The 27,473-nt window shown below is 40.7% G+C and overlaps 1 protein-coding gene across 1 annotated transcript in view; it reads left to right on the forward strand.

Annotated features, from left to right (window-relative positions):
- cacna1ea (calcium channel, voltage-dependent, R type, alpha 1E subunit a) overlaps positions 1 to 27,473 on the forward strand; it is a gene marked incomplete at both ends in the record, with an annotated part of 86,216 nt that overhangs the window by 29,128 nt on the left and 29,615 nt on the right. Inside the window, 5 exons of the mRNA XM_080032115.1 lie at positions 29 to 133; positions 287 to 426; positions 24,085 to 24,188; positions 24,571 to 24,729; positions 25,898 to 26,085. Of these exons, the coding sequence (XP_079888241.1) occupies positions 29 to 133; positions 287 to 426; positions 24,085 to 24,188; positions 24,571 to 24,729; positions 25,898 to 26,085 (696 nt within the window). The remainder of the gene's footprint in view (positions 1 to 28; positions 134 to 286; positions 427 to 24,084; positions 24,189 to 24,570; positions 24,730 to 25,897; positions 26,086 to 27,473) is intronic.

Here is a 27,473-nt window from a genome sequence, read left to right on the forward strand (position 1 = left end):
AAAAGTTCCTTAACTTCAGCTTGCCACTCCGTTTGAGTACATGATCCTCACCACCATCATCGCCAACTGCATCGTCTTGGCCCTGGAGCAGCATCTTCCCGGAGAGGACAAAACACCTATGTCCAAGAGACTGGTGAGATATCCACACGTGCAAACAAACCACATGTAACAGATATCTGTATATGAGTCTTAACTGTCTCGAATGGACCCTTTAGATCCTCAGAAAAACCTAGACCGTCATGCTAATCTCTGGTTATCTGACTGCACTCTTGCTTTGCTCTGACAGGAGAAGACGGAGCCCTACTTCATTGGGATGTTCTGTTTGGAGGCAGGGATAAAGATCATCGCCCTTGGCTTCGTATTTCATAAAGGCTCGTACCTCAGGAACGGATGGAACGTCATGGACTTCATTGTGGTCCTCAGTGGGTAAGTTGAGTTGTGTGTGTGTATGTGTGTGTGTGTGTGTGTGTGTGTGTGTGTGTGTGTGTGTGTGTGTGTGTGTGTGCTTGTGTGTGTATTTGGATGCACATCTGTAAAACAGGATTAGCGTTATTAATTAAAATGGAAAGTGATGCTGTGGGATTTGCAGCATTCAAAACCACCCAGTATTCTCCAGCTCTGGTTAGATCCATCCAGTTGTTCTTACCTGGTTTTGTTGCTTTGGTTGGACAAACCGTTTTCTTGTTCGTTGTTTGGTGGTCTTCTGCTCACTTCACTTGGGATGGTTCCTATATTTTATAGTGTCAAAATAAAAGGAATCCAGGGCCTGTGAGAAGAAGTCACACAAGAAAGTTGTTTAATGGAGTTTTGCTAACACTTCTCCCTGCAATGTGAGAAGTTTGTTGGTGAGGGTGAATTATAATCTTAATATATTTTATGTTAACTATGTTTTCTGGTTTCTGATAAGTGTTTTTCTCCTCACCTTGACTACAAAATGATGATTGGTCCAGTTTGTTATGCTAGGCTTCCCACACCTGAAGAACACCAAATGTCCTTATACAGACAAAACACTGATCAATGGTGGCTTTGTCTTGTAGTTTTTGTCAGATTGTTTTTATCATCCTTTTCAAAACACTTTTGTCTTCATGTCTCCAGACGTGGCATCAGTGCCCCCGAAACTATTGTCCTCATTCAATCACATTGGGTGTTTACGATCTGTGGTTCATTTCCTGCTTAGGCAGGGCCAGATGCCATATTCATAAAGATATATGTGCATATCTTTGTAAGGCCATGCAGCCCACAGCACAGGGCTGCATGGCAATAGAGGCAAAACAGTCAGAGCTGTAGGTCCCCTGACACCGGTCCCCTCAGGAAGACATTTAGCCACACAGAAATCATTAAATAAACTGCACAGAAAATTGACTTTCTACTTTTTCTTATCAGTTAAATGCACTGGAGGAACAGTTTTCATTCAAATAAAGGGCCGCCAAGTACTAATTTAATTTAATAAATCAAGGTAACAAATGTCAAGTGCAGCTAAACTCTGGCTGAGTCCAAAATCCCCCCATTGTTCACTTATTCATGACATAGTAAACACCTAATAGTTGACCGTACAATGAGCGGCACACTCGGATAGCATATTGTTAAACCCCCTAAGGCAAATTGTTAATCTGTGATATTGGGACGTATAAATACAACTTGAGTTGACTTGATTTTTCAAAACCAATGTCTCATTATCATTGTGTAACCAAGGGCACCATAGAAATATGCTGCTAAAGATTATCACGAAATTTAATTTTCTTCACACATACTCATGGAAAATAAAAGAGTGCACTGGGTAAAAATCAGCAGGGATTTGATAAAAGGCCTCTTCAACTAGATCCTGTTACTAAGCCGAGCATCGTGTTGGGTGAACATGCATAGAGGACAGTGTCATGGCACAAGCGGCGGTTGACTGTTGGAATGTGGTCATAGCTTTTAAATCTTCACCTCACTCTGTGTACTTAAATCAATTACATGTCAGTTAAAGGCCTGGGGGGTGGGACTTACCCTCTCCCTAGACAGTCTGTTCTGGAGGGGGAAAGATGTTAAAGTGCATTTTACAGCAGTCACTGTCTCAGGAGGGGTAGGTGCATCACCGTGAGGGCACAGAGAGAGAGAGAGAGGAAATGTTGATGTTTTCAGAGTAGGAGCTTGTTGAGACAGCAGATTAACCTCTCTCTCTCTCTCTCTCTCTTACGCACACACAAACACACACGAGAAATAAATATTAATCAATTCCCAGCGGAGAAGTACAGAGGGTCGCAGACAGAGGTCCTTAGAAAATTCTGTTCAATAATTGATGAGCCAGCTTCTTAACAATACTCCACTCGCTGTCGGAGAGAGGAAGGATGCAAGGTTGGAAAAGGGAAGGGTGTTTCGGGAGGGAGGGATGGCGCAAAGAGTAAACTGGTGTGGAAGACGGTATAGGCAAAGGTTTGGTCACAGAGAGCATCCTGCCCTTCCAACCTGCTAGATCGGTTGACGCTTGACAGTAGTAACATCAGTGTTACTATACGCCCAGAATTAGAAGCTTCATTACAAACACAACAAGGCAGACATGAGCAAATGGATTGTTCTGATCACCTACCTGAATGGGGACGTCAGGACCCCTCCCAAGGGTGACAGATGCTGTAATCAGACTTCACCTTTCAAGCTCTGTGTGTACATACAGGCCATGCTTATTGATATGTTGGCTTCTCCTGGTACTGAGATCAGTGTGGGCTGATGCTGAAGTCATTTGCCTTGCCTAAAAATACTGCAATCCAAATACGTCTCAGAAATGTTTTCCAAAATACTCACTTTGCAAACACAAGCCTCTCTTCGATTTACTAAACCATTCCTATTCCAGTAAGAGGAAGGCTTCTCTTGACACTTCCAAAGAAGAGCTGAATAACTGAAAACAACAATGGCATTGGCTCTTCTTTTATGTGCTGTGGGTTGAATTGAGGCTACCCATTGTGATTTAGAGAAAAGACATGCTCGATCTGGATGAAATTGCCTTCCAGGTCTCATTTTATTAATATTCAACATGATGAAGTGCAGCTGCAGACAGATTGCTCTCTGAATTATCATTCTGGCCCTGGCCAGAGCAAAGAAAAATTAATGAAAATTATCTTGCTCTCTCTCCTTTACTCTCTTCCTCTAACACACACATGGACCATCAGAGACTCGCAGACTCACACTCATACTAGTATGGACACATTCGCTCACTTACAGGCCATCACTCAGAATTTACAGCCTTATTAGAGAGCGAATGAAGATTATGAGAACTGCTGATAATATTAGATGAGTCACCAGCGCTTTCTATCAGTAAGTAATTAGGAAGGACTTTGCAGACAGGAGGGGTCACTGACTGTCACTTACAAATACTAAACAGACCCCCGTAACCCCCTACTCTAACATACAATATCAATGCAAAAACCATTAGCTCAAGGTTCAGTATATGCCAAACCCAATGGCTGGACCTTAAAAGGCATCAAGGGAATTGAAAAAAAAACATAAGATGTAAAATTCACGTCAAGTGAGTTTTTGTATATTTTTCAAGGTGTTTTTAGGACTTAATGATCTAGAGCAGTGGTTCTCAACCGGTGGGGCGCGCCCCCCCGGGGGGGGCGCACTCTACCGGGGGGGCGCGAGGGGGATGAAAAAAAAAAAAAAAAAAAAATCTTAATTTTTTTTTTTTTGTTTTTTTTTTGTAATTAAATTTTTTTTCCTGATATGTAGCCTAGTTCAGAGATGATGTGTATTTTTTTTCTTTCTTAACTTTTTTTGATAGGTAGTTGCCAAATTCATCACACAAACACTCCAATCCACTGATATGAGATCAGTTTGCAATTTTCAATTACTAAATTAATGGTAGGACTGTGGCCACTAGAACTGGTCTCTGGTCAGCAAAGGTCTTGAAAACAGCATAAGTGTGCTTGTGACATGCGTGCCACCCATGCACGTGTATGGGCACGTGTCCCAGCAGATTTTTGAAATCTGAATAAATAAATTTAAGTTTGTAGTTAGCAAGTGTAACATGTTCTTAGGGCAGAATTTCATAAATAAAGGTTTATTTTTTTAGCAAGATATTTGGTCAAAAGCTAGTTGTCATCCGTCCCTCTGTCCAGTTGTTAGGCATCTGGCTGCTAGCAAGTTATGTTGTCTTGCTAATTTTACTATTCATCTGAACTGAAATAAATATTGACTTTTTCCTTTATTATCTTCGCCAGAATGCACCAGAATGCTTAGATTACATGTTAAAAACACAAAAAAATCTTCTGGGGGGGATGCCCCCAGACCCCCCTTCAGGGGTTTAGTTTTCTGACAAACATTACAATGGATACTAACATGATTTGGGCATTTGGGATTATAAATCATCTTTGAATTGGTTGTACAGCATATCACATGCTATTCATTCAGGGGTGCGATGGCCACCCCACTCTAGCTCTGTGGCCCACCTTGGCCACCCCCAGTCAAAATTTCCTGGAATCGCCACTGAGACACACTAATGTCATTAATCGCAGGTAGCATTTTGAGCTAAATCTGGCCACTTTCCAAATCCAAGACTCAATAGTTGAAACATTCTCTGAACTGGGTTGTCAGACAGCAGTGTTTCCCATTGATCATAGACTTTGTTTTGTGAAGCTTTTTCATAACAGGTATACCTATTGTAGAATTTATTCTGTGTATGTTCTATTTAGGCTACTATTTTCTTCTCTTCTAAGGAGATTTAAAAAAAAAAAAACATTTCCTCAGTGTCTCATTGATACAATCTCATAATTAGCTTTTAAAGTGCACCAGAATTTAACGTTAAAATATAAGACATTTCCGGACCCCAACCCTAAACCCAATGTTCAACTCAAAGGTGCGCCACTGGCCTAGCCCTTGTGATAATAACAATAATAGATTATCCATCTATCTATCTATCTATCTATCTATCTATCTATCTATCTATCTATCTATCTATCTATCTATCTATCTATCTATCTATCTATCTATCTATCTATCTATCTATCTATCTATCTATCTATCTATCTATCTATCTATCTATCTATCTATCTATCTATCTATCTATCTATCTATCTATCTATCTATCTATCTGTGTAGGGTGGTGTGTGTGTGTGTGTGTGGGTGGGGGGGGGGTTGTCAGGGTCGGTGGGGGGGCCCAACTGCAATGACCCAGCTTTGGGGGGGCCCAGCTTGCAGAAGGTTGAGAACCCCTGATCTAGAGAGATTAGGAACGACATTGGGAAAACCCTCAATCAATTTTATTTTCAATATACAATACAGAATCGGATATTTGGGGGTTTTAGGGTATCTAAATCTGCACAACAAATGAAACTTTCCTTACAGGTTACTATCCTTGTTTCAGATAAGGAAAAGCTCCCTCCAAAAATACTTTAATGGGAAAAGATCCCACAAAAACCTTAAAAAGAGTAAAAGACGAGTGATCCCTCAGCTATTCACTGTATATGCAGGTATATAGTTACGCAGTATATGACATGAAATAGTTCAATTACAATATGAAAAAAAGAAAATTACAAAATGAGGAAAATAAGGTGCCAACCTATTTGAAAAATGTGGATAAGAAAATAAGTCAGGAAACTTCAGGTGCTATCAAGCCTGAGGGCCACAACATGATTTAGTCTTTGTTTACCTTCTGGGGTCTCAGGCACTGAGAACTAAACTTCTGTTTATATAAACAGGGGCAACTTGTCCCTTGGCTTCAGGCTCACGATGCAGCAAGTAGTCAAAAAAACTCCAGGTACACTAACTCACCAGTTCGCACTTAATCCATCATCTGTGAAGCTTTTGTTGACATTGTAACAGAGGGGCGTTGATTCAACTCACATGACTGCACCAATTTAATTGTACGGTAGGAAACTGTGCCCGCGGAGGCACTACACACGGCTGGTGGCTACAAAGCATGTGAACTTTTCCACGTTGGATACTCCTGACTCACTCAACATTATGCGTGAGCATGTGTAATTATGGAATCGTTTGCATACGGTGTCAACGCTGGGGGCCATGATTACCTCAGCAAGCTGCCTCTGTGTTTCAAGATGGCCTGTAACAACATGTAGGTGAGGAATGTTTTGATTTGAAATTTCTGTTTTTTCTCAGGCCATCACACACGCTTTACCAGCCGGTTAACCCTGCTAAAATAGCAAATTGTGAAATAACAGTCAAGAGAACAGAGGAGGGGAGAAAACAGGAAAACATCACGGGATTGCGCCAAAGTCAAGAACAAGGAAGAGAGAGCTGGAGGAAATTAGAAGCATGCATCCATGCGTAATTGTACATACTAATTGGCACCTTGGCAGTCTCATTTACTGGCAAGCCCTCAATTAGAATGGCAACAATTGACAGAGTGCGACGCCCACAAAGGGATTGTCACCACTATGAGCCAGACACTTAGCTGTGGATGGGAGAGAGTAGAGGAGAGATAGAGTTAGCTCAGAGGGAGTTAATGAGTGGAAAGAAGAGGACATGGAAGGTAAAAAAGAGCATTTAAACCTTTTCTCCTTTTCTATTATCAGCAGGATAGTTGTGGGGACACAGAGAGAGGGTCTTCAGAAAAGCTCATAAAGGTGGGGTGCTCTCGTGGTGTAGTGGTTAGAGCGCATACCATAGAGGCTCTGTCCTTGTCACTTCAGACCCGGATTCAGCAGAGAGGAGAGAAATGGATTTTGAGAAGAATAGATGACACAATAAGGCTTTGATCTTGAGAAAGCGCATTCCCAGGACTTTTTGAAATTTGATAGATTTATTTGTAAGCAAAGTAAAGCTCAAGATGGGGCTCTCCGTGGTGCAGTGGTTAGAGCCCATACTATATAGACTCAGGCCTCGTCGCAGTAGACCCGGAAACCGTAAAATTGTGGCAAATGTCAAAAAACAATCTTAAAAAAGAAAAGAATCAATTTGTATTCAAGATTTGAAAAGGACTAGACTAAATTAGTTAGTTGGCTTCTCGCTGCGGTACTCTTTATTTATTTAATTATGAAAACATAAATATTTTTATTCCAAAATCCTACTAGAAATGCTTATTCTGTGGGGATTTTAGTAGATAATATTTAGTATGGTGAAGACAGGAAATGAGACGAGAGATAGATGAAAGATGTCAAATAAGGTTCCCAGCTGGGTCACCATCTTAATTACTACTACACTATTAGGATGCACCTAATGCCACATTTTCATAAAGAGAAATGTGTCAAATTCCCGTAATGAAATGGAACTGTTCAAAAGTTCATGATTCCTTATATTCTCAAACAGCATTGTGCCTTCTCTAAATCCATAGGGATCAATTAAGACTTGCTGTATTTCAAAGTTGTGTATATTTACTTTCAGTGCACACCTTAAGCGATTTTGTCTCTGACCTATTTGGACTCCGACGAGTCCTGTTTGCTATGTTACAGTTTTTTTCGATTGCTAAACCACTGTGGGCACAACTGGAGCGACATGTGCAAAACTCTAACAACAGTATGCAGAGCAGCGGTTCATTCGGACCAAACTCTAGCTCGTTTCTCATTGCTTAAACACAATTTTCAAAACTCTACACACCTATCTCATGGCTTAACCACAGCCTGCACAACACTGGATTTCCAGCCCTTTTTTTCAAACGCTAACACACTACTGCCACAACTGTAAACCACACATTCAAAACAGAATGAATGCCTAGTGCATTTCAAACACTGCAGATTGCAATTTCAACTGAAACATTACTGTAAGATGTCTTGTTTTAGACTTGTTAGTGAACATATACAGTATAAAGGGAAAGGACCAATGAAGACAGGTTGTTGGAGGGAGAAGAGTGGCAGTGAGAGTGTGGATGTGTGGAGGAAGACATAGAGCTGTAATGTATGATGAAATACAGTAAGGGCTACACTGATAGACACTGTTGTGAATCATGGTCTCTCATTGAGAGAGGCAGGGTTGAGAGTGCAACCCAATCTGCAAAAATCTAAAGTTGCATCTGTAATACCAATTTTCCAGCAAACAAACAGATTAGAGTTGCATCCTTACAGTAAATGACAACATTACACAGATAAATACTACATTTGGAAATGTTTTCAATAACATTTACAAAATGTGTATCTATTGAAGCAAACTTCTGATTTTAATTTCTTTTTGTTTTCCTAAAAAAACTGGTATGTTATAAAATAAACAATTTCATGTGAAAGAATTTCACCCTTTCATCAAAGAAAATATTATGTAATTTGTGTGAAATAACTCAAATTATTCAAACTGTAAAGATTAAAAGTTTGTAATTTATGTATTGGGGTTTGATGCTAGTGTTTGTACTCTGAGCATATTCTGAGTGACAGTGTGTGTTATCTCAGTGAGGACAATTCATAGTGTTTGCTGCACTGAGCCTATTTTGCAGGTGAAGTGAACTGTTCAGCTTCAGTGACTGTTGGTAGTGCAGACTGTAGTTAGAGTTTTGCACATTGAGCTACAGTTGTGCCCACTGTGGTTTAGCGATCGAAAAAAACTGTAACAGATAAAACTAGAAAACCTGACTATTTCTATTCTATTACTTAACACAGGCAGCAGTTGTACACCTATTTGAACCGGCTATTTCACACACACACACACACACACACACACACACACACACACACACACACACACACACACACACATATATATTTATACACAATACTATCAACCACATACAAATATACAGACATACCCGTTCTCTCCAATCTTATTTTCCATCTGTTGACTGATCGATTGATGAGTTCAGACAAAGCAGGGGTGGATACGTCCCCCTGAGCTGTTACCGTGGTGACTGAGGACCCCGCCCCGGGTCAGGCTGTCACTGGCACCAGTCCTGCTGCTTCTCTGGTCAAAGTCTCTACAATTAGACCAGAGCAGAACAGAGTTGTCTTTTCTAGTCTGATTGCGGAACGTGCATACACACTTGCTTTTTGTGCACATTTGGGTGTGACAGTGAAAAGGAGAACAGGAAATATTTAGTTCCACAAATCAAACCCAATGAAACATGAATATGTATGTGAATAAGATGACGAAAGAGTCTGAGAGAGAGCCTGTAGCTCGTGACATTCAAATGATCTCCTCAGAGTAAAAGTGGTGTTTTAGCTGGGCCTAATAAAGCTGGTGAATGATGATGATGGTGTCGAGGAAATTGTCATTCTAACAAGCCTATGTCCCTGCATGCCCTCCCTCTCCCTCTCCCTCTCCCTCTCCCTCTCCCTCTCCCTCTCCCTCTCCCTCTCCCTCTCCCTCTCTCTCTCTCTCTCTCTCTCTCTCTCTCTCTATCTCTCTCTCTCTCACTCTCACTCTCACTCTCTCTCCTGCCTTCATAAAGAGGCTGAGTGGGCCATGAAACAAAGACTATGTTAAGGGCCTTTATGCAGTCTAGTCTGGCATCTGGTCAGAGAAGATGAGGTGCTACGCTGAGATTAAAGCGGTGCTGATGTCAGCTGGAACTCAGTCTGGGTATTGGTGAAAGTTACCATAACTGAAAGCGGATTCAGATTATGATCTGGCTCTATCCCTTTTAGTCTGAGGCAGACAACCTTAACTTTTGTTAGAATTGGATTTGTACATGCAGTATATAAGTCTGACATCTCACCGGTAAAATATTTGCTGAACAAAATACATAGGGAAACACAGTATTCCCAGGACTCGAGTTACTGTAACATCTCCTCAGATGGAATTGAGTATGAAAATACATGTTTCAGAGACAGAGATGGATGTCAGCGCTGCACACTACACACACAGACAGAGTTGTGAAGACCTTAATCACTTCACAGTTAGAGAGGGTTACAGAATACGCAGCCTGCAGTGGATCCATCACAACTATGCTGCTTAAACAAATATTCAGTCCATGGATAAAGGTTTCCCTACATCAAACTTTAAAAAGTAGCAGTAAAACATTTTGTGAAATATAGCAGCAGTTGCCAGGCAACAAGAAGAGACTTTACTGACCTCCAGTGACACACATAACCTGTCAAATGACAAATTGTCTTTTTTTTACACTTCGGTTGACGTACATCACAATTAGTTAGCTTTAGAGGAACTAGTAAGGGCATTTATGCTACCTTTTTGACTGGCGTTTCCCACTGTTTCCATTAAGCTAAGCTAACCAGCCGCTGGCTCTAGCCAGGTATATACAGCAATATATGTACATATTACAAATATGAGAGCAGTAGGCTATCATTTTTTGACGAGAAAAATAGTTCAAGGTTCAACCTTATGCCAAAAAAGGTCAGATAAAAATGCCTGACGTGTGTGCTGGCAATTTTAACAAAGAATAAAAATAAGGTTTCTAAAATACCTATCTAACCTTTTATTTTCATCTTGCTGTTCATTCAAAAATGTTTTCTTGTTGCTGGTGCTAGATTAGAAACCCCGGGGTATCGGGGGTGCAATATTTATATATCAGTGAGTTTTTGTTTTGATCAGCTTCAGATGTCCTTCAAGAGGCATCAGAATCAACCATCAGTGTTGTTGGTAAAAAGAAGAGAGTGTGCTCCGTTGCAGCCACAGTCTCTCTGCAAACACTCTGTTATTGTTTTAAACAATAACACAGTTTCTACCTTGGTGTTTCAAGCAGAGCTTATTTGGCAAAATAGTTTCTCAGACTCTTAGGATGGCAGCATGAATGAGTGTCGAGAGGTGAGGGATGTAAAGTGTACCAAAGAGAGAACTTCAATCAAGAGATAACACGTAGTCTTACGTATCACCAGTGTTCAGTCCATTGTGCTGAATCATCTAGCAGGAGTCTGGGTGCGATGAAAATTACATTTTAAAAGGATTTTCTCGTCAAATCATAAAATGGTAACGGCGAAATCACTTATGTAATCAGTGATCGTCCTTCGGTGTGATTTTTGAAGCAATATGCAGTAGGCAGGCACATCCATCATTTGCACCATGTCCGGAAACCTCTTTTTGAAATTTGAAGATAACAAATGTGGCAAGTGACAGGCATTTAATAGAGCACAGGCTTTTTTGAAGACATCATGTTTTTTTGTGCGTGTCACTACTTGAGTTGCCATTGTGGTTTCCAACAAACAGTGTGTCGCATTTGGCTCTCATTGTCCGCAAGTAACAAGTCAAAGCTCAAGGCCCAAATGCATTCGAAAACATTTCATTCGTACTGCGGATATATGTGAACAAAGCTATGTTTCTTTCTTTTTTATCTGGATGTTTTCCAGACTACAATTTCCTACTATTCAGAGAGAAATACTGCATTTTATCTCATAGCCATTGTTCCTAGTAGTTTTACAGAGAGATTTTACATACAAAACATGTTGCACCGCTATTATGATACATTGGTGTAGATTAAACTAGTCAAGAGAAGCAAAGAAAATTAAAATCCCTCCTTATAGTCAGTTTCAGTAATCGAGCAATATACTACACCAGTGGTTCTCAATTATTTTCTGTCATTTCTGTCTTTTATTTAAGAAGTATATTATTTATTGGAGACTTTGGTTGTATGCAGCAGTTTTTTCTTTTCTCTACTGGAAAATACCTTTAGGCTGCAATTCTGCACACATTTTTCCTCTTAACTGAGAACCGTACCGTACAGAACAGAACTGTGACTTAAAAACCGAGGTACGTACCGAACCGTGACTTTTGACCCCTAATAGTAGGTGGTAGCTCACTTTGACTTGGTCATTTTAAAAGTAGCTCACAAGCTGAAAAACAGTGGGCACCCCTGGCCTACAGAGACACTTGGAGACACATGTGGACATTTATTTACTGCAAATCGTGGCCTTTCGCGTGGTTATGACCATACACAAGCACACATCGCGCTTGCTAGCACTTTTTTATTTTATTTTGGTCAGTTGGAAATCAAGGCAGCCCGCGCCCCCTCCTGACAACTCACGGCGCCCCACCATTTGAGAAGCACTGTACTACACATACAACGTAAGGCTTACCAGAGTGATTTTGCTACATAATGACTAATTTGACTTAAAATGCTAAAATACATTTTGTTGATAATACTGCTACAAAAGTAACATTATCAATGCAGGACTATCATTCTTCATTTCTTTAATGCTCCTTTGAGTATTGGTATAGGATCGGAATACTTTCTCCACTACAGCCTGCTCAGATTCCTCTTTCCAAGCACGCCCTTGATTTATTAATGTGAAATCTATGTAGGCAGTTTGGTCATTATATTACGCAACATTGTGATTTTCCATCTTGCGATTGGTCTAACATGCAGCATGTGAACTTTTGTGACCTACAAAGAGTTGGTGTGCCAACAACTCATCTCTTCACCGTACTGAATTAACATCTTTCTCTCCCCCCTCTCTCCTGCTCTCTCACTCTTCCGACAGATGGCTAATAAATCATTTACCCGAATCAATTATTCATTTATCGGCAAAGAGCAAACATTTAGCTAACCGACACATAAACCAATATGCAGGCTGATACTCAGCTGATTTACACATAAGGTAGCCCAATGTCTCAGGCTGTTGATACAAGGATTGGTATGATCTGGCACTACGACTTGAATACCGTGTGTGTGTGTGTGTGTGTGTGTGTGTGTGTGTGTGTGTGTGTGTGTGTGTGTGTGTGTGTGTGTGTGTGTGTGTGTGTGTGTGTGTGTGTGTGTGTGTGTGTGTGTGTGTGTGTGTGTGTGTGTGTGTGTGTGTGTGTGTGTGTGTGTGTGTGTGTGTGTGTGTGTGTGTGTGTGTGTGTGTGTGTGTGTGTGTGTGTGTGTGTGTGTGTGTGTGTGTGTGTGTGTGTGTGTGTGTGTGTGTGTGTGTGTGTGTGTGTGTGTGTGTGTGTGTGTGTGTGTGTGTGTGTGTGTGTGTGTGTGCGTGTGCGTGCGCGAGGGAGCCAGAGATGCAGTATAGTAAAAAGGATGACGGGAGAGTTACAGTTTTTCACAATTGCTTAAACACATTTCCTGATAGACTACCTCACTTTTTCAAAACCCTAACAGGGGTTGACACTAAGGTTTCAAATGCACTTGCCCATAGGGCAAGTACAGGTAATGTTTTACTTGCCCGAATGTTGTGTTCACTTGCCCAAAAAAAACAAAAAAACTGTTAAACAATGATATATACAGTATAGGCTAATTAAATTATACATTTTAGCGAACCGTATCTCTTAAATGCAAACACTGCTTACTTGTCTCATCCTGACCACATAAAACGAACAACAATTCATATAAGCCTATATATCATGACATCACACAACACCAAGCGCTTGGTCCTGCTGCAGCATCGTGAAAGGGACTCTTTTTGCCATGCACCTTGCCCAGGGGCTCAGAAAACTCAGTCTAGCTCAGAGTCAAGCTGAATGTTAGCTTCCTCAGAAAAATTTAACTTATTTTACTTATTTGAAACGGTCACATTGTGCCAAAAAGTGATTGTGTGCCATAAAATTATTAAAGTCCACCATGTTAAAGCTATTGCCCAGTTACACTGTAATAGGGAGGGGGATCATTCATTTCTATTCATATTGATACCATTATAAAGACTCCACAATCCAAATCTTTATCGATCATTTTCAATTATTTTGTTTAAAGAGAATTGGTATTATTGCTTTAATTGTTTATAAGATGAGCAGAGTTCAGGATAGGACTTTAAGCATATCATATTTAGGCCTACTATTTAGTTTATATTGCTGGGAAAACAAGTTTTTTACCCAAACTGTAGGCTATTATTCAAGCTTCCTGCGAAAAACTCAAATTTCTTATTTTCTTGATGTTACATTTGAACACATCATGATGTCATTTTATTGACCTTTGCCTAATAATCATTTTACTGAGCCGACCTGAACACATCACATTTGAACCGTTAGCGATTTTTTTTTAGCTAACTAGGTCTTATCCTGCAGATTTTAATATGGATTTAAAAACTATCCGATAAAATAATTAATCATTGTATTGTATTTGCTTTGCAGATTCTTTTGATGAATAAAAAAACCTTTGAAAAAGAAAAGCTATCCGATTTTTTAACTGCGGGACTTGCTACAGAGTCTCTCGTTTGTTGATCACCGCTGCATTGAATGAATGATGAGACGGTGCCGATCCCGTCTGCAGAGGCAGCGGCTCAGCAGACGAGTTTTTTTTTTTTTTGTGAGACGGAGCGGGTTGAAGGAGTTTCTTCAAGACAGTCGAAGGTAGAACACTTTTACAGTCCATGATGTGACTCGATGTGACCTAGCCTACTGGACTCCATAGCGGTATCGATAAGCTCAATCGTTATTGATTTCTGGGTTTTGAATATCGGAACCAGGTCCGTAGGATAGAGCCGGCTTTTGGAACGTAGACAGCGAAACTGCGCGCACACAGGCTGTGTGTGTGTGTGTGTGTGTGTGTGTGTGTGTGTGTGTGTGTGTGTGTGTGTGTGTGTGTGTGTGTGTGTGTGTGTGTGTGTGTGTGTGTGTGTGTGTGTGTGTGTGTGTGTGTGTGTGTGTGTGTGTGTGTGTGTGTGTGTGAGAGAGAGATAGAGAGATCGAGTGCGAAAGAGCGACCGTGATGCTGCTGGCTGCCGCGCGCAGCTGCTCAATTGCGAATATAGCCGATTTATTTTGTGTGAGTTAGCGGGAAAAACAATGTTTTGCAGACTGTAAAACACATGAATACATAGCCTAGACTACAGACAAACCCTCTAAAATCCACTTGCCCGTTCGGGCAACCAAAATGCAATCTCAACTTGCCCAAACATTATTTTCAGTTGCCCCGGGCAAGCGGGAAACCGTGTCAACCACTGCCTAATCACAAATCTCAAAACTCAAACACAAAATGCTAAATCCTTCACTTCTCTTGCAAAAGCACACTTTACCCTCAAAACAATGTTAACTCTTCACTAAATGGTGTTTTCTTTTCAAATGACAAACACACACATCATATGACTACGTAGACATTTCTAGCACTCATTGAACACTGGTGTGCAGAATGGAAAACACTGTAGTATAAATGCAAACCACTATATGAATGCTTTATCTGTAGAATTATGCCTCTGCATGTTCATACACTTTCACCTACAGTAACAACAAATACTTTGCGGTTTTTGCCAAATGCTAACACACATGTTGCAGAATAGTTTATTTTGCCAATTCAAACAAACACAATGAATAGGTAGGACTGCAGTTCAAGCAATTCAGTGTGTCAGGATGAACTAAGAAACAATTACAGTAAAATTAGGGAACAATGGTAAAAAAAACAGCATTGTAAGGAATTGGGTGGTTGGATTATGAATCCTTTTATGGATACCGCCTCCTGTTTGTGTCTGGCCACATCGCCTCATCAACATCACACTCAATCCTTTGAGAAGCAACAGGGAAATGATCACCTGATATCCAGTCTAAATCTCCTAATTATGGAGCGACTCAGGCTGGGCTGCACTCTCTGTCCAGGCTCCCTCATTGATAGGCCATGATCTAACATAGTCCACTATAGTGTTCCTGTTGTATGTGTCTCCGTCTGTTGCCTTATTTGTCCTCGTACTCCTGTCACTCTCTCTCCTCCTCTTCCCCTGACTCTTACTGTTTCAGAAAGGAGCTGAGCTCACCTGGGGTCTATTTGTAGTGCTAAGGTTTAGACTGATTGGTATTCAATTAGTTTAATTTTTTTTCAAGAAGTGTGTTTCAAACACAGTTCAAAGCATAAATTGTGTTTGTAGGGTTGGTGCTTTGGTTTAGGGCATAGTTACAAAAGTTAGAGGTTGTGGTCATAGCAGTCACTTTTAGTGTTTACAGTATTCGGCAAAAACTGTATTTGTACCAAAATGTGCAGTCTACTGTAAATCACAGCAAACAGGAGCTCATCTCTGACCCTTCTATAGCTAACTGCACAAAAGCCTTTTGAGTATAGAAATTTGATTGGCAGTGTGTTCTGTGTGAATACCATGAAAGAGAATTCAGGAAGAGTGTGCAAGATATAGAGAATTGTGTGTAGTGTTGTGAAAAATGTGTGTTTTGGAATGAGAATATGAGTCTAAGGCAGGAAATGTGTTTGGAGTTCAGCAGAATTGGTTAAGCAGTTGGTAAATTAGTTTCAGATTGTGCACATTGTGTCTGATGTTCCAAAAAATGTGTTTAAACGATTGTGAAAAACTGTAAAAATGAGAGAGCACAATGTGGGAGGCAGAGAGGCTTATATTAACTAAACCAAACAGAGCAGCACTGTAGGAGTTGCTCTGCACAATTCCATATTCAGTCAAGACAATCCGGTAAACACACACACCACCCACTGAACTGTGGCCCACTAGAAAAGTTATATGAATTAATTGTCCTGCAGAATCACGGGCCATCTTAAAATGGGTTCCCTAAACCCACTACGGATAGGTCAGGTTGCAGTGTACACAATCTGTATGTAATGTTTATTTCTGTCAAAATATTGCATTATCGACACAGTTGCAGAGTTACCTTTCTGCTTCTGTTAATGTCAGTCAGAAATGGTTTGCTGCCCTGAGGCTAACATGCTCTTAAATGCAACGACCGAGCCATTGCTACAATCTTCTGGGAGCCTGTGGCCAGCTTATTCTGCAGTCCATTCTGATCTATAGACAGAAAATAACTGAATACAGCCTGAAGTGTAAGAGGATCAAATACAATTTAAATTAAAACATGGTTTGGTAACAAAAGGTTGGAAAGTTTGCAACTGAGGTCAGAGGCAACAATTGAATCATTAGGGCAGAAATTCCCTCTACATTCAAGTTTTCTTTTATCTTCGTTTAGTGTTTAGCCCATGCAATTCCCATGGTTGCACAGTGTTAAACTGTAGAGGTTCATATCATCAAGTTTAACCTGCACTTCCAAAAGACTCACATATCATTTTCTGTTTTTATCCAGCTCAGCTTTACCTTATCATGTTGTGTCTCAGTGCTGCTGGAGTCTTTGCTCCTGATGCGATCTACTGCAAGTCACACTGCTGCATTATACACACCAAAACGTTAATGTCTATATACTACATGGCATATTGCCTTTATGGGGGGCGGCATGGACGTCGATTTGGCTAAACAAGTGGGGGGGACAAACAGGCATTCTGGAGTGCATTTTCAAAAGTGGGGGGGACAATGAGGAAACATCTTTTTTTCTCTTTAGTGCAGGTAATGAACGGTTCTGAAAGACGGCATACCCGCTCACTAATGAATACAATGTATACAAAACACTGATGTCTGACACATTTGATGAAAAAAGCATTTTCAAAAAGCAGCGGACATATGAGCCACTAGCTGCTCCCCGTAGCCCAACCAAACATGACGTAAACAAAGGGAGCTTGGAAAGGTAGTTCCGACTGAGCAATCTGATTGGTCGAAGGCATTTTGACCGTGCTCAAATCGAGCCGAAGCACGGCTGGACTGTCGCACAACAATATTACTCCGCCTCGGTCTCCATGGCAACCTAGCTAGTAGCATAGCCATGATCAGCTTCAATTACTTCTTGATCATAGACATATATACGGCACGCACGGCCGATTTCAAATAAGTTCCTCCCTTTCTTTCTTTCTTTCTTTCTTTCTCTCTCTCTCTCACTCACTCACTCACTCACTCACACACACAGACGGGACGTATATGAAATGTCACGACGGTGACTTCAGGTTTGCCCGTAGCCTACTGTAGTTTGGTCTAAATGATTAAACATCGCATCCATCGACTTAACGGACTCGTCCCTCACACCGAGGGCCGAAAAAACGTAAGGCAACAAGTCAAACCTTCGCCGATTCAAACTACCGGTACTACTTCTATTCAACTTAAAAATAAAAGACAGCATTCATCATTATGTAGGACTACAGCATAACTGATGGCAACTCCACTCCATAAACTTTATCTTAATAGATAAAGTACCAGTAACATATGCCCCATGGACCTGTCCAGCATCAGAATGTAACCATTTATCCACATTGCAGAGCTTAGGTTTGTCCGTCAGTAACAATGAAAACACAACTGCTCAATTGAATATAAAATGCAGAATGGATTGCACTCGGTATCAATTCATCCAACTTTATTATTAAATAAACCCCAAAAAAGTTTCTGACTCACCAATCTGACTCCCTGGCTGTAGAAATAAGCAAGACGATAGTAATCCAGTGACAGTCTGACTGACAGCACAGCTAGCTAGCATCCTTCCGTTCATGTAGGCTACCTGTCCGTTTGAAATGCTCGAACATTGTTTGTCCCTGTTGCTGCTGTACACCGTCCAAGGCTGGCGCAGGCCTTTCTCTTGCTATTCATTCTGTTCCTTTTTAAATTATAATCCAATTTGTTAAAATTCCTCCAGTCTGAAATATCTGCGGGCACGGCAGCTGCAATGTTGACTTAAAAATCCGCGGGGGTAATGCGACGTGAATGAGCATAATGACGTTGGCCTAAGCTGCGTAAATGTCTAGTAATATCTCGATTTTAATTGGTCCATGAATGATATGTAATGTAAAGGCTTATGTGGCATACCATTTACGTAAAAAAGGCACAAAGAATTCTGCTTATTTGCGTACATGTTAAATAATACAGAATCAAGTGCGCATGCACGAAAACTTTTTTTTTTCTTGCCGTCCACAATGAATAGGCGCAAAGGCACTGATTCTTTGCCGTTCACAATGAATGGGAAACAGCAAAGGCACAATATTTTTTTGGCGTAACTTACTAACTGCCACGTTTCGAATCAAAACGTCTACACTTTTTTAAAGTAATCGCGGATTACATGTAAAGATCGAAATAATTAACAGTAACAGTAATAATACAAATATAAGTTTATTAAATAAAAAAATTTTTTTATTTTATTTATTTATTTTGCACACGGCGCCAGTGTAGGCAGTACCCTGACCGCACATCACTGTAAACAACATCGTCATGTATCCATGTGCCGCGACACAAGCTGCTGTTAGTGTCCGCTACATTAACAGTCATTAGTGGGCATAGAGGATGGTAATCCCTACAGTTTACACTTCACAACGGGACACTTATAAAGCCACTCGCAGTTGTCTCTCTGCTGCTGCTTGAAATGCATCAGTCTTCTCTGGTGTGCAAACTAGCGGAGACTTCGGAGCATGTTTTCTCTGGTGTGCAAACCAGTGTGTGTGAGAGAGAGAGAGAGACCTTGACGCTGTGTTTTAATACGGCTGGACGCACTCCATGTCCGGCTTAAAAAGTGGGGGGGACAAAATGAGTCTTGACGAAAAGTGGGGGGTACATGTACCCCCCATCCCCCCCGTAATCGACGTCTATGGGGGGCGGTAAACCTTACAGAATCAGTATCAGCCCTTTTTGGTAGCACCTAATAGCTCAATGTCAGCTGAGGTAGACAAGTCATCCAGCTGACCTTAACGCACAACATTAACACATAATAAATGTTTTGTTTTTTTCCTTTTTTTTATGTAACTGGTGTCCTGCACAGGGAGTTTATAGCTTTTGCTTATTTACAACCCTTTTCCCCTATTTGTTCCTGCTATAGATCTTTTTTTCAGAACAAATATTTTGACACCATTGCAGGATAAGAGGCAGTGTACGAAAAAGTAATTGATAATAACTTCATGTTTCCATATTTATTTAGATAAGTGAATTCCATGGCCATAACATTCTGCATGCTGGCTCACTTAAAGAACCTCCACAACCACACAGTTGCTATAAGGAATTGAAAACACCTGTTTGGGTGGACTATGGGTGTCAATGAGCTGAATGGAAGATCACCATGATTCAGGTTAGAAGTAACATCTTAAATTGTCAATCTATGATAAAATAAAATGTCTGCTGTGTGACAGTGGTTTATTGTGGCGTTTCAGCCAACAATGAATGGCTTGTTTGACAGGCCCTTTTTTTACTCCTCTACTGTACTCTACTAGTGACTGGCTATCTAGTCAATATTATGTACAGAAATGTCAGTGCTGTTTGCTTGTTATACGTTCACAACTCAGTGGTTGCCAAACAGTTTTGGCTTGTAAAACACTTCAAATGAATCACCACTCTCAGTGCACCACAACCTGCATTTTTCACAGTGTTAAGAAGTCCAGGAAAATACTTATTTTCTCTCTTGAGGTTGTTTGATTTGTATCATTAACAGGAGTCTCTGAGAGGCTGAAAAGTATGTTGTTTCTCAGGATAGAAGTAAAGATTACAGCATTTATGATGCACCAATATTATCCTGCAACTCCTGAGCTTAAAACAAGCGGTGTAAATAACACACACTGTGCACTTAATATAATTCAATCGTCAGGTGCGGTCATATCATATTAGTTAGCAGCTTGACACTGAGCATAAGTCACAACGTTATCACCATCTCGGCATGAAAGCTGTCACAACAGATTTGTCATGCAGCAGGGAGCTGTCAGTTCTGCAGGGTATGTCATTGTTACTCACTAATCGTGGCTGACAACTCTGACCATGGCATCGGATCAGTTCACTACAGTGTGCACCTCACACTAGGCTACGCTTAACTTGTGAACAGAGATGTGTTTTCATGTGGCAGCGCCAGGTGACTTAATTTTACTTTATTAAAGGATTACTCAGTAATTTTAATCCCTTTTTGTTAAAATCAGTGAATATCTCCTCACAATCTGCTATCTGCACTATGTATGGTCTGCCCCCTCCCCCCCTTTGTTTTCATACCAGTTCACAGAGCTGAGGCTCTGTATTGATAGCACTCATTTTGACAAAAAGTGATTTTTTCCAACAAGCGTTCTCAAGAATCGCTGACACTTGACCTTTAATTCCTGGAAAACACTAGGCATCTGTAATGTGTGTGTGTGTGTGTGTGTGTGTGTGTGTGTGTGTGTGTGTGTGTGTGTGTGTGTGTGTGTGTGTGTGTGTGTGTGTGTGTGTGTGTGTGTGTGTGTGTGTGTGTGTGTGTGTGTGTGTGTGTGTGTGTGTGTGTGTGTGTGTGTGTGTGTGTGTGTGTGTGTGTGTGTGTGTGTGTGTGTGTGTGTGTGTGTGTGTGTGTGTGTGTGTGTGTGTGTGTGTGTGTGTTGTCTCTGGGATCAGTTGAAGAGGCGAACACCAGGAATCAACCATTCCAACTGCCTAAGACCCACCCAACCCAAAACATCAGTTTTGGTTTATCTTAATTATTTATCCTTTACTATCATCCTTAGAAGAAAACACTGTTTACTACCACATGAGTGATTCCATTACAATCATAAAATGAACCTGACCTAACAAAAACAGCAAAGACATTAATACACCAACATAAGGGAGAAAGGAAACCACAGGGAGGGCATAAACTGCCAATTTTCTAATTTCCGCCAAATCAACCATGTGTTGTGCTTCCTTTGGTTTCCTTGATCTACATCTGCCAGATCCTGGAGCCAGACCATTTTTTTCTTCATCTTGGTCATAGACAGGGTGCCAATGTCCAGACGGCGGTAGTGTGCAGCATAGCTGTCATTACGATTATTGCAAGGCACTGTGTAATGGATGAAAGTGTATGTGGATTCACTGGACATGCTAATTTTTTTACCCAGATTGTGAATGTCAACCAGTTATTTCTCCTAGTCAATAGTGAGAATGTCCGGTTTCTCACCAGAACAGCCTTTGAAGAGGTCAATAAAAATAAGATCCAACCACGTACACTTGAGGATAGACGAGGGATAGTAACATTTGCTCCCATTGTAAATCGGGTCACATTTTCATAATGTAATGTGATTTAGTAGATTTTTATATATTATATTTCTACAAAAATAAGGTGGCTAACAGTTAAACCCACCACGGACAGCTCTTAACAGCTGTGCACATGTACGTAAACATCATCGCAATGTTCACAAATTTGGGAATGAGTATGCATAATCAACACAACACATGTAAAACATTTTGTCCAACTGGAACTTCATATATATCAGTGGCTATAGAGAAGATCTTTGCATCTCGCAAATCAAAGCATGCATTCTAATCTGTATTCGCAGGTTTTAACAGTAGCTGCTGTTAGTGCGACTGTGATACTGACCTCCAGACAGCAGCCAAAGACGCGGACACAAAATATTAATTTTTCTAGCTATAATATCTTTCTCATCTGCAAGCATAAACACACACAGTATCTCGTCTTGCATTAAAAAAATAAAAAAACAAGACTAGAACAATCCCTTCTGAAATGATTACTGTCTGTCTACGAAATCACTCTTAACCTCTTCACGTGGGGCCCAGAACGCCCACTGAATAACAGTGGACTAAATGAGGAAGCCATTTTTAGCCCCTTTATCCTCTAGTCTCCATAACAACTAAAGGGCAGCCAGGACTGACTAATGGTCTGAAGGAAGATTTTGAGATGGAGGAAGTGGGGGATGAAATGACAGCGGTAGTAAGAGGCAGCAGAGAGAATGATAGGAGTGAAATACAAATAAATGGAAAGGAGAAAAGACAAAAGTAAGAAGAAATGTTGGTGTTTGGAAGTATGCTAGTGGGGTGAAAAGGGTAGAGAATCCAAAGGGGGGACAGTTGGAGGGGTGAAACTCACAAGGATCATTCTATTTCTGTATTTGTGTGGATGATGGCGAGCTATTTTAATCTCTCTCCTCAGTTTCTTTCTGCCTCTCGATCTATTTTTCTTCCCTTTCTTAATTAAATCAGATGACGCTCTGTGTCTCCTAGACGGGACTAATTCTCACTATAGCGTCACAGGAATAGAATTGGGTCTGTGTTGATGCTTTTGGAGCAGTGTGATGATCAAGTATGCGACCATTTTCGAGCAAATTACTCCACATCAATCTTCTGTTTACAGAGCATAATTGCCCAATCAGTTACCCAAGAAATTCTTTCATCTTTGTCTTTTCCTTATGATCCAAGTCTGTATTATTATTTAGCAATGATTGCTTTCAACAGATAAGAAAAGTAGTGTGCACTCTAAAGCAAAGTAGTATGTTTATGTTTAAAATGCTGCTATTCTTTCCTTGGCCTCACCCTGCTAGTTAGTTTTTTGTTTTCAACCTCACTTTGCATCACTTTTCCGTATGTCATCCTTCTCTCACTCAGTCGGCATCCATTCAGTTTAGAGGGCAATGTCTGTGGGAAAGGAAATGGACAGAAAAGGTGCAAGCTTAATTGGGAAGGAGGTTGAAAAACAGGTGAAGGAAGAGGGAGATGAGAGGAGAGGGCTTTATGAAGAGGGAGGCGCAAGGGTTTAAAGAGGAGAGTGAAAAAGTGAAGCATGAGCCCAGCCTAATGAGAAATCGCAGATTGCTTTTCTTTTCCTCATCAATCTGAGGGCTAAAGGCAACAGAGGTACAGAAGAGTACGGCCACGGGAGCAAGAGGATGTTTTTTCTTCATTATGCACATTGAGAATAAAGTCGAAATGTCGAGCATGAAGTAGTTTTGCACTTCTGGGATCAGTAACTCGTAAGCAAAGCGTTATAAAAACAAACAATGCATCATTTGCAATCTTCATAAGGCATACAATGGGATACAACCTCGTTTTTTGCTGAAACAAGACATCCTCTAAGCTAGGCTTCTGAAATATTTCTCTATGTGCAGTGGGCTGTGAGGCGCGAGTGAAGGGACCTTTTAATCAATGCAACACCAAAGTGAAAGACTATTCAATACCGTCACTATTTGACAGTGCAGTGTAGTTATTAGTTGAGCTTAGAGGACGTCTGGTTACTGTAAGAATGAGGTCGTAGCAAAGATGCATTGTCTGTTTTTTAATAACGCTTTATTCTTCAAGTGCATTATGAAAAAAAATAACTCTTCGGTACAGAGGCGTATTTTGTGAACTGGAGGAGTAGAGGAGACAAAACCCAGACAGTATGAAACATTCCAAGGACACTGGATGTGTTTGTGTCTCTACATGTGTCTGTGCTTGTGTTTTTCCGTGGGCTTCATGTCTCTCCAACCTAAGGGTGTCCTGCATTCCCTTGACGGAGCTTTCTGCTTTCTTTGTTCTCCTCCTAAATAGCAGTTGTCACAGCCATCCTCCCACACAAGGAGGAAAGAGCCAAATCCCCCCCCCCCCCCCCCTCGAAACATCGCTGTTGTTTTTCTCTGTTTTCTCGCAGTGGATATTTAAGCACTGCAGCCATTCCCCAACACTGTTTTAGATAATCTTGGTGTGTTTGCATTGTGTGTGAGTGAGTGACCCCTTTTCAACACAGTTTATAAAATTTTAGGGGTTCATGGGCATCTCCAAGAAGGAGACAATTCTGCTCCATGTCCTAGTCTGTTGCTTGTGGTTTTATTTGGCATTTGTCTGTGTTTACCTCTTGTAGGATCCTGGCTGCAGCAGGGGCACACCTGAACATCTCAGTGGACCTGAGGACCCTGAGGGCGGTGCGAGTGCTTCGGCCCCTTAAACTGGTCTCAGGCATCCCTAGTGAGTACCGAATATGACATGTATTTTTTTATTGCAATATTGACATTTATATTTGTGTACATTGGCCATTTCTACTCAAAAGATGGAAGTTGGGGTGTCATTTGGCCTCTGAAATATTACCTCCATGCTAATAAGTATTTGTGGTGGTCACAAACATGAAAAGATTATCTAAAAAAAATCCGCTGTTGATCATCCAATGGATGCATAGCCTTATCGGTTCAGCTCTACCAAAACTTGATTTTGTATAGTGATGTAAAAGCTTTACTTGCTATTTTTGTTTTCTGTAAAAGTGATACATTTTATGGTGTGCTATAGTACACTTTTACTGCAAAAAGTGTGTTCTCACTTTGACTCTGCTGGCCCCTTTGTGCTCTACTCTCAGGTCTGCAAATAGTCCTGAAGTCTATAATGAAGGCCATGGTTCCTCTGCTGCAGATTGGCCTGCTGCTGTTCTTTGCCATCCTCATGTTTGCCATCATCGGCCTGGAGTTTTACAGCGGCAAACTGCACCACACCTGCGAACCACAGCCCGGAATACTGGGTACAGATGCACTCATTGCATATGTCTCTGCCCACAGCACACAGGAACATGCTTCCCTATTACATGCAGTGTATCCAAAGTGATGCCAACATCAGCAGAAATATGCCTGTACATGTACATCCTCTGAATTTAGTTCTCATATTAAAACTCAAGACAGGAAGTCAGGAGATGTAAGTGTGTTAGGATTTTAGTCCACCGAAGTAACTGGTCAGTCCATTAGTTGTGTGTCATCAATCAGTGTTAATTCAGTTCACTGTGATCCATAATCCTCTCTTTGTGTTTCTAGCCAAAAGTGGCATCTTGTGATTACCATTCTGATAATATCTGATATTTTATTCATCTAGAGACAAGATGAGATCTTCTCTGAGATCGAATCTTCGGAAAAAAGGGCCTGAAGTGGTTGTGAATAATTCATGAATGTAGAAAGATAGAAGACTCATTTTAGAACAATTTTTGACAAACTGCATCACATAACATAAAAACAGAGAGTATGGACTGAGCAGGCTGTTGCTTTTGTTTCATGTGTGTGTGTGTGTGTGTGTGTGTGTGTGTGTGTGTGTGTGTGTGTGTGTGTGTGTGTGTGTGTGTGTGTGTGTGTGTTTTCGATGTATGTGTGCAGCTGTATGTCGCGTACATCTGTCTTTAGGTGGCATCTCTGCAAAAATGCATACACGATCTAAGGGTCTAAGGGCAGGGTGTCATACTGTATGGAATGGAAAGCCCACTGAGGCAAATGTCTATTTGTGATATTGGGCTATACAAATAAAACTGATTTGAATTGATTTGATTTGATTACACACGTGCACACACAATGGCATGCCAGGCTGCACCTGGAGACTCTATCAAAGGTAACTAGGCAGCGCTGTCCTGTATAATTTAAAACAAATGCACAGCAGCAACCACAATGGCTCATTGTTCATTCACAGCTGGCATTAACCTCCAAGATCTCCCCGCCATACTGAAGCTGAATAGACAGTCAGATAACACACGGGCGAACTTAAGTGAGAAGTTCGCTTCTGTCACTGAATCATGATCACGTAACTGTTCAGACTGGCACTATCGCACAAGGGCGTCGTTGCTCACTGGGTACAACAGGAAATAAAGTTGGAGACCGATGTAAATCATTTTTTTCAACCTTTTCTCTCTTCCTATGCACCTGTCTGTTCAGAAAATGAGACGGTGGACTCCTCTGAGTTGGAGTTCCCATGTGGCGTGCGTCAGTGTCCGGCCAAATACACCTGCAGCGACTGGATCGGCCCTAACGATGGCATCACTCAGTTTGACAACATCCTGTTTGCTCTTCTCACCGTCTTCCAGTGCATCACCATGGAGGGATGGACCACTGTACTCTACAATGTAAGACAAGCTCACACATACGCACACGCACACAAACACACACACACACACACACACACACACACACAAATGTCACTCATAATATCTTTTATCTTAAACTGAGGATTATTGAGGTGTAGCAGCCTCTTGTCACAATTTGGTCTCCATTAACCCTATCATTAAGAAGTGGATTTGGTTCCAGCACACTGATGGTTGGAGGTCTTCAGGCGAGAGAGAACGTGGGGAAGGAGGGATTCTGGGTTGTGATTTTAGTGTTGAAACAGCAGAGTGCTACGTTGATTCCTGTGTTGCTCTCAGCTTGCCATTTTTTATTCCATCTCTCATGAGAAATATATCGCCTGCTGCCGTTCGCTGCATGAACTGAATAGAAATTAGACTCCCCAACTTCTAGTTATGAAATATGGCACTTTTCAGAATCTCTCAGAAATCTAATCTTGCATTAATGACTATAAAAACCTTTGCTATATGAATATGAAGATGAAGACACAAAACTAATGTGTATTATTTCCCTTATCAGGTGGGCATCCTTAATGCAAATGTAGAAAACTGTGTATCAGAACCATGTCTTAAAAATGATTATAATTCTTCCATGATGTGATATTTCAGATCATTTATATATAGTGTGACCAATGGGGTGTAGTTTGGTCATCTTGCTTGACTGAAAACATCATGTCCTCCCGGTCCACATCACAGAGCAGTGATTGTTCAGATTAAGTGAAAACATAAATAATGTAATTTTTTTTGCTGCAGAGTAACTGTCAGACAGGGATGAGATCCTGCACTTTGCTTCATGAGCGTATATGTCAGTGAATAAGAGGAGCAGACAGACACACACAGACAATATGAAGACAGAAAGGCAAGGAGTGGCAGATAGTGGCACCATTTGCTAATTTGATATATCAGTTGCACTTATGACCATCCAATAAATCAAGTCCAATCCAGTCATGCTCACCTCTCTGCTTGCAGTCGAATTACAAGGTCCTTTTCAGATAGGAGCGCTCTGCAAAACCCTGCCCATGTAGAGAAAAACATCAGAGTAACAAATTGCAATAAAAAAAATTGATTTTCTACCCATTTGGATCTGGAAGATTTTAAAGTTCTAAAGTTTCGGTGTGTATGGATGCATTATAAAAATGTAAAACCCAAATGTCCAGTGAAATGTAGCCATTACAATTTTGCGTTGTTTAAGACAGGACCATTTTGTAATTTTGTAATTTATGTTTTATTTTTTAGAAAATAAATAAACAAGAAGAAAAAATATGAGAAATATGACAGAAATGTTTCCAAAACGTTTCCAGTAGTATTTGTACTAAACCTTAAGAAAAACACAATGTCAAAAGTAGCAACATTCTTTTACCTCATATTATCAAAGTAAAGCGAAAATCATA

The sequence above is a fragment of the Ammodytes marinus genome, assembly GCF_949987685.1.
Source record: "Ammodytes marinus genome assembly, chromosome: 8".
Classification (NCBI taxonomy): domain Eukaryota; kingdom Metazoa; phylum Chordata; class Actinopteri; order Uranoscopiformes; family Ammodytidae; genus Ammodytes; species Ammodytes marinus.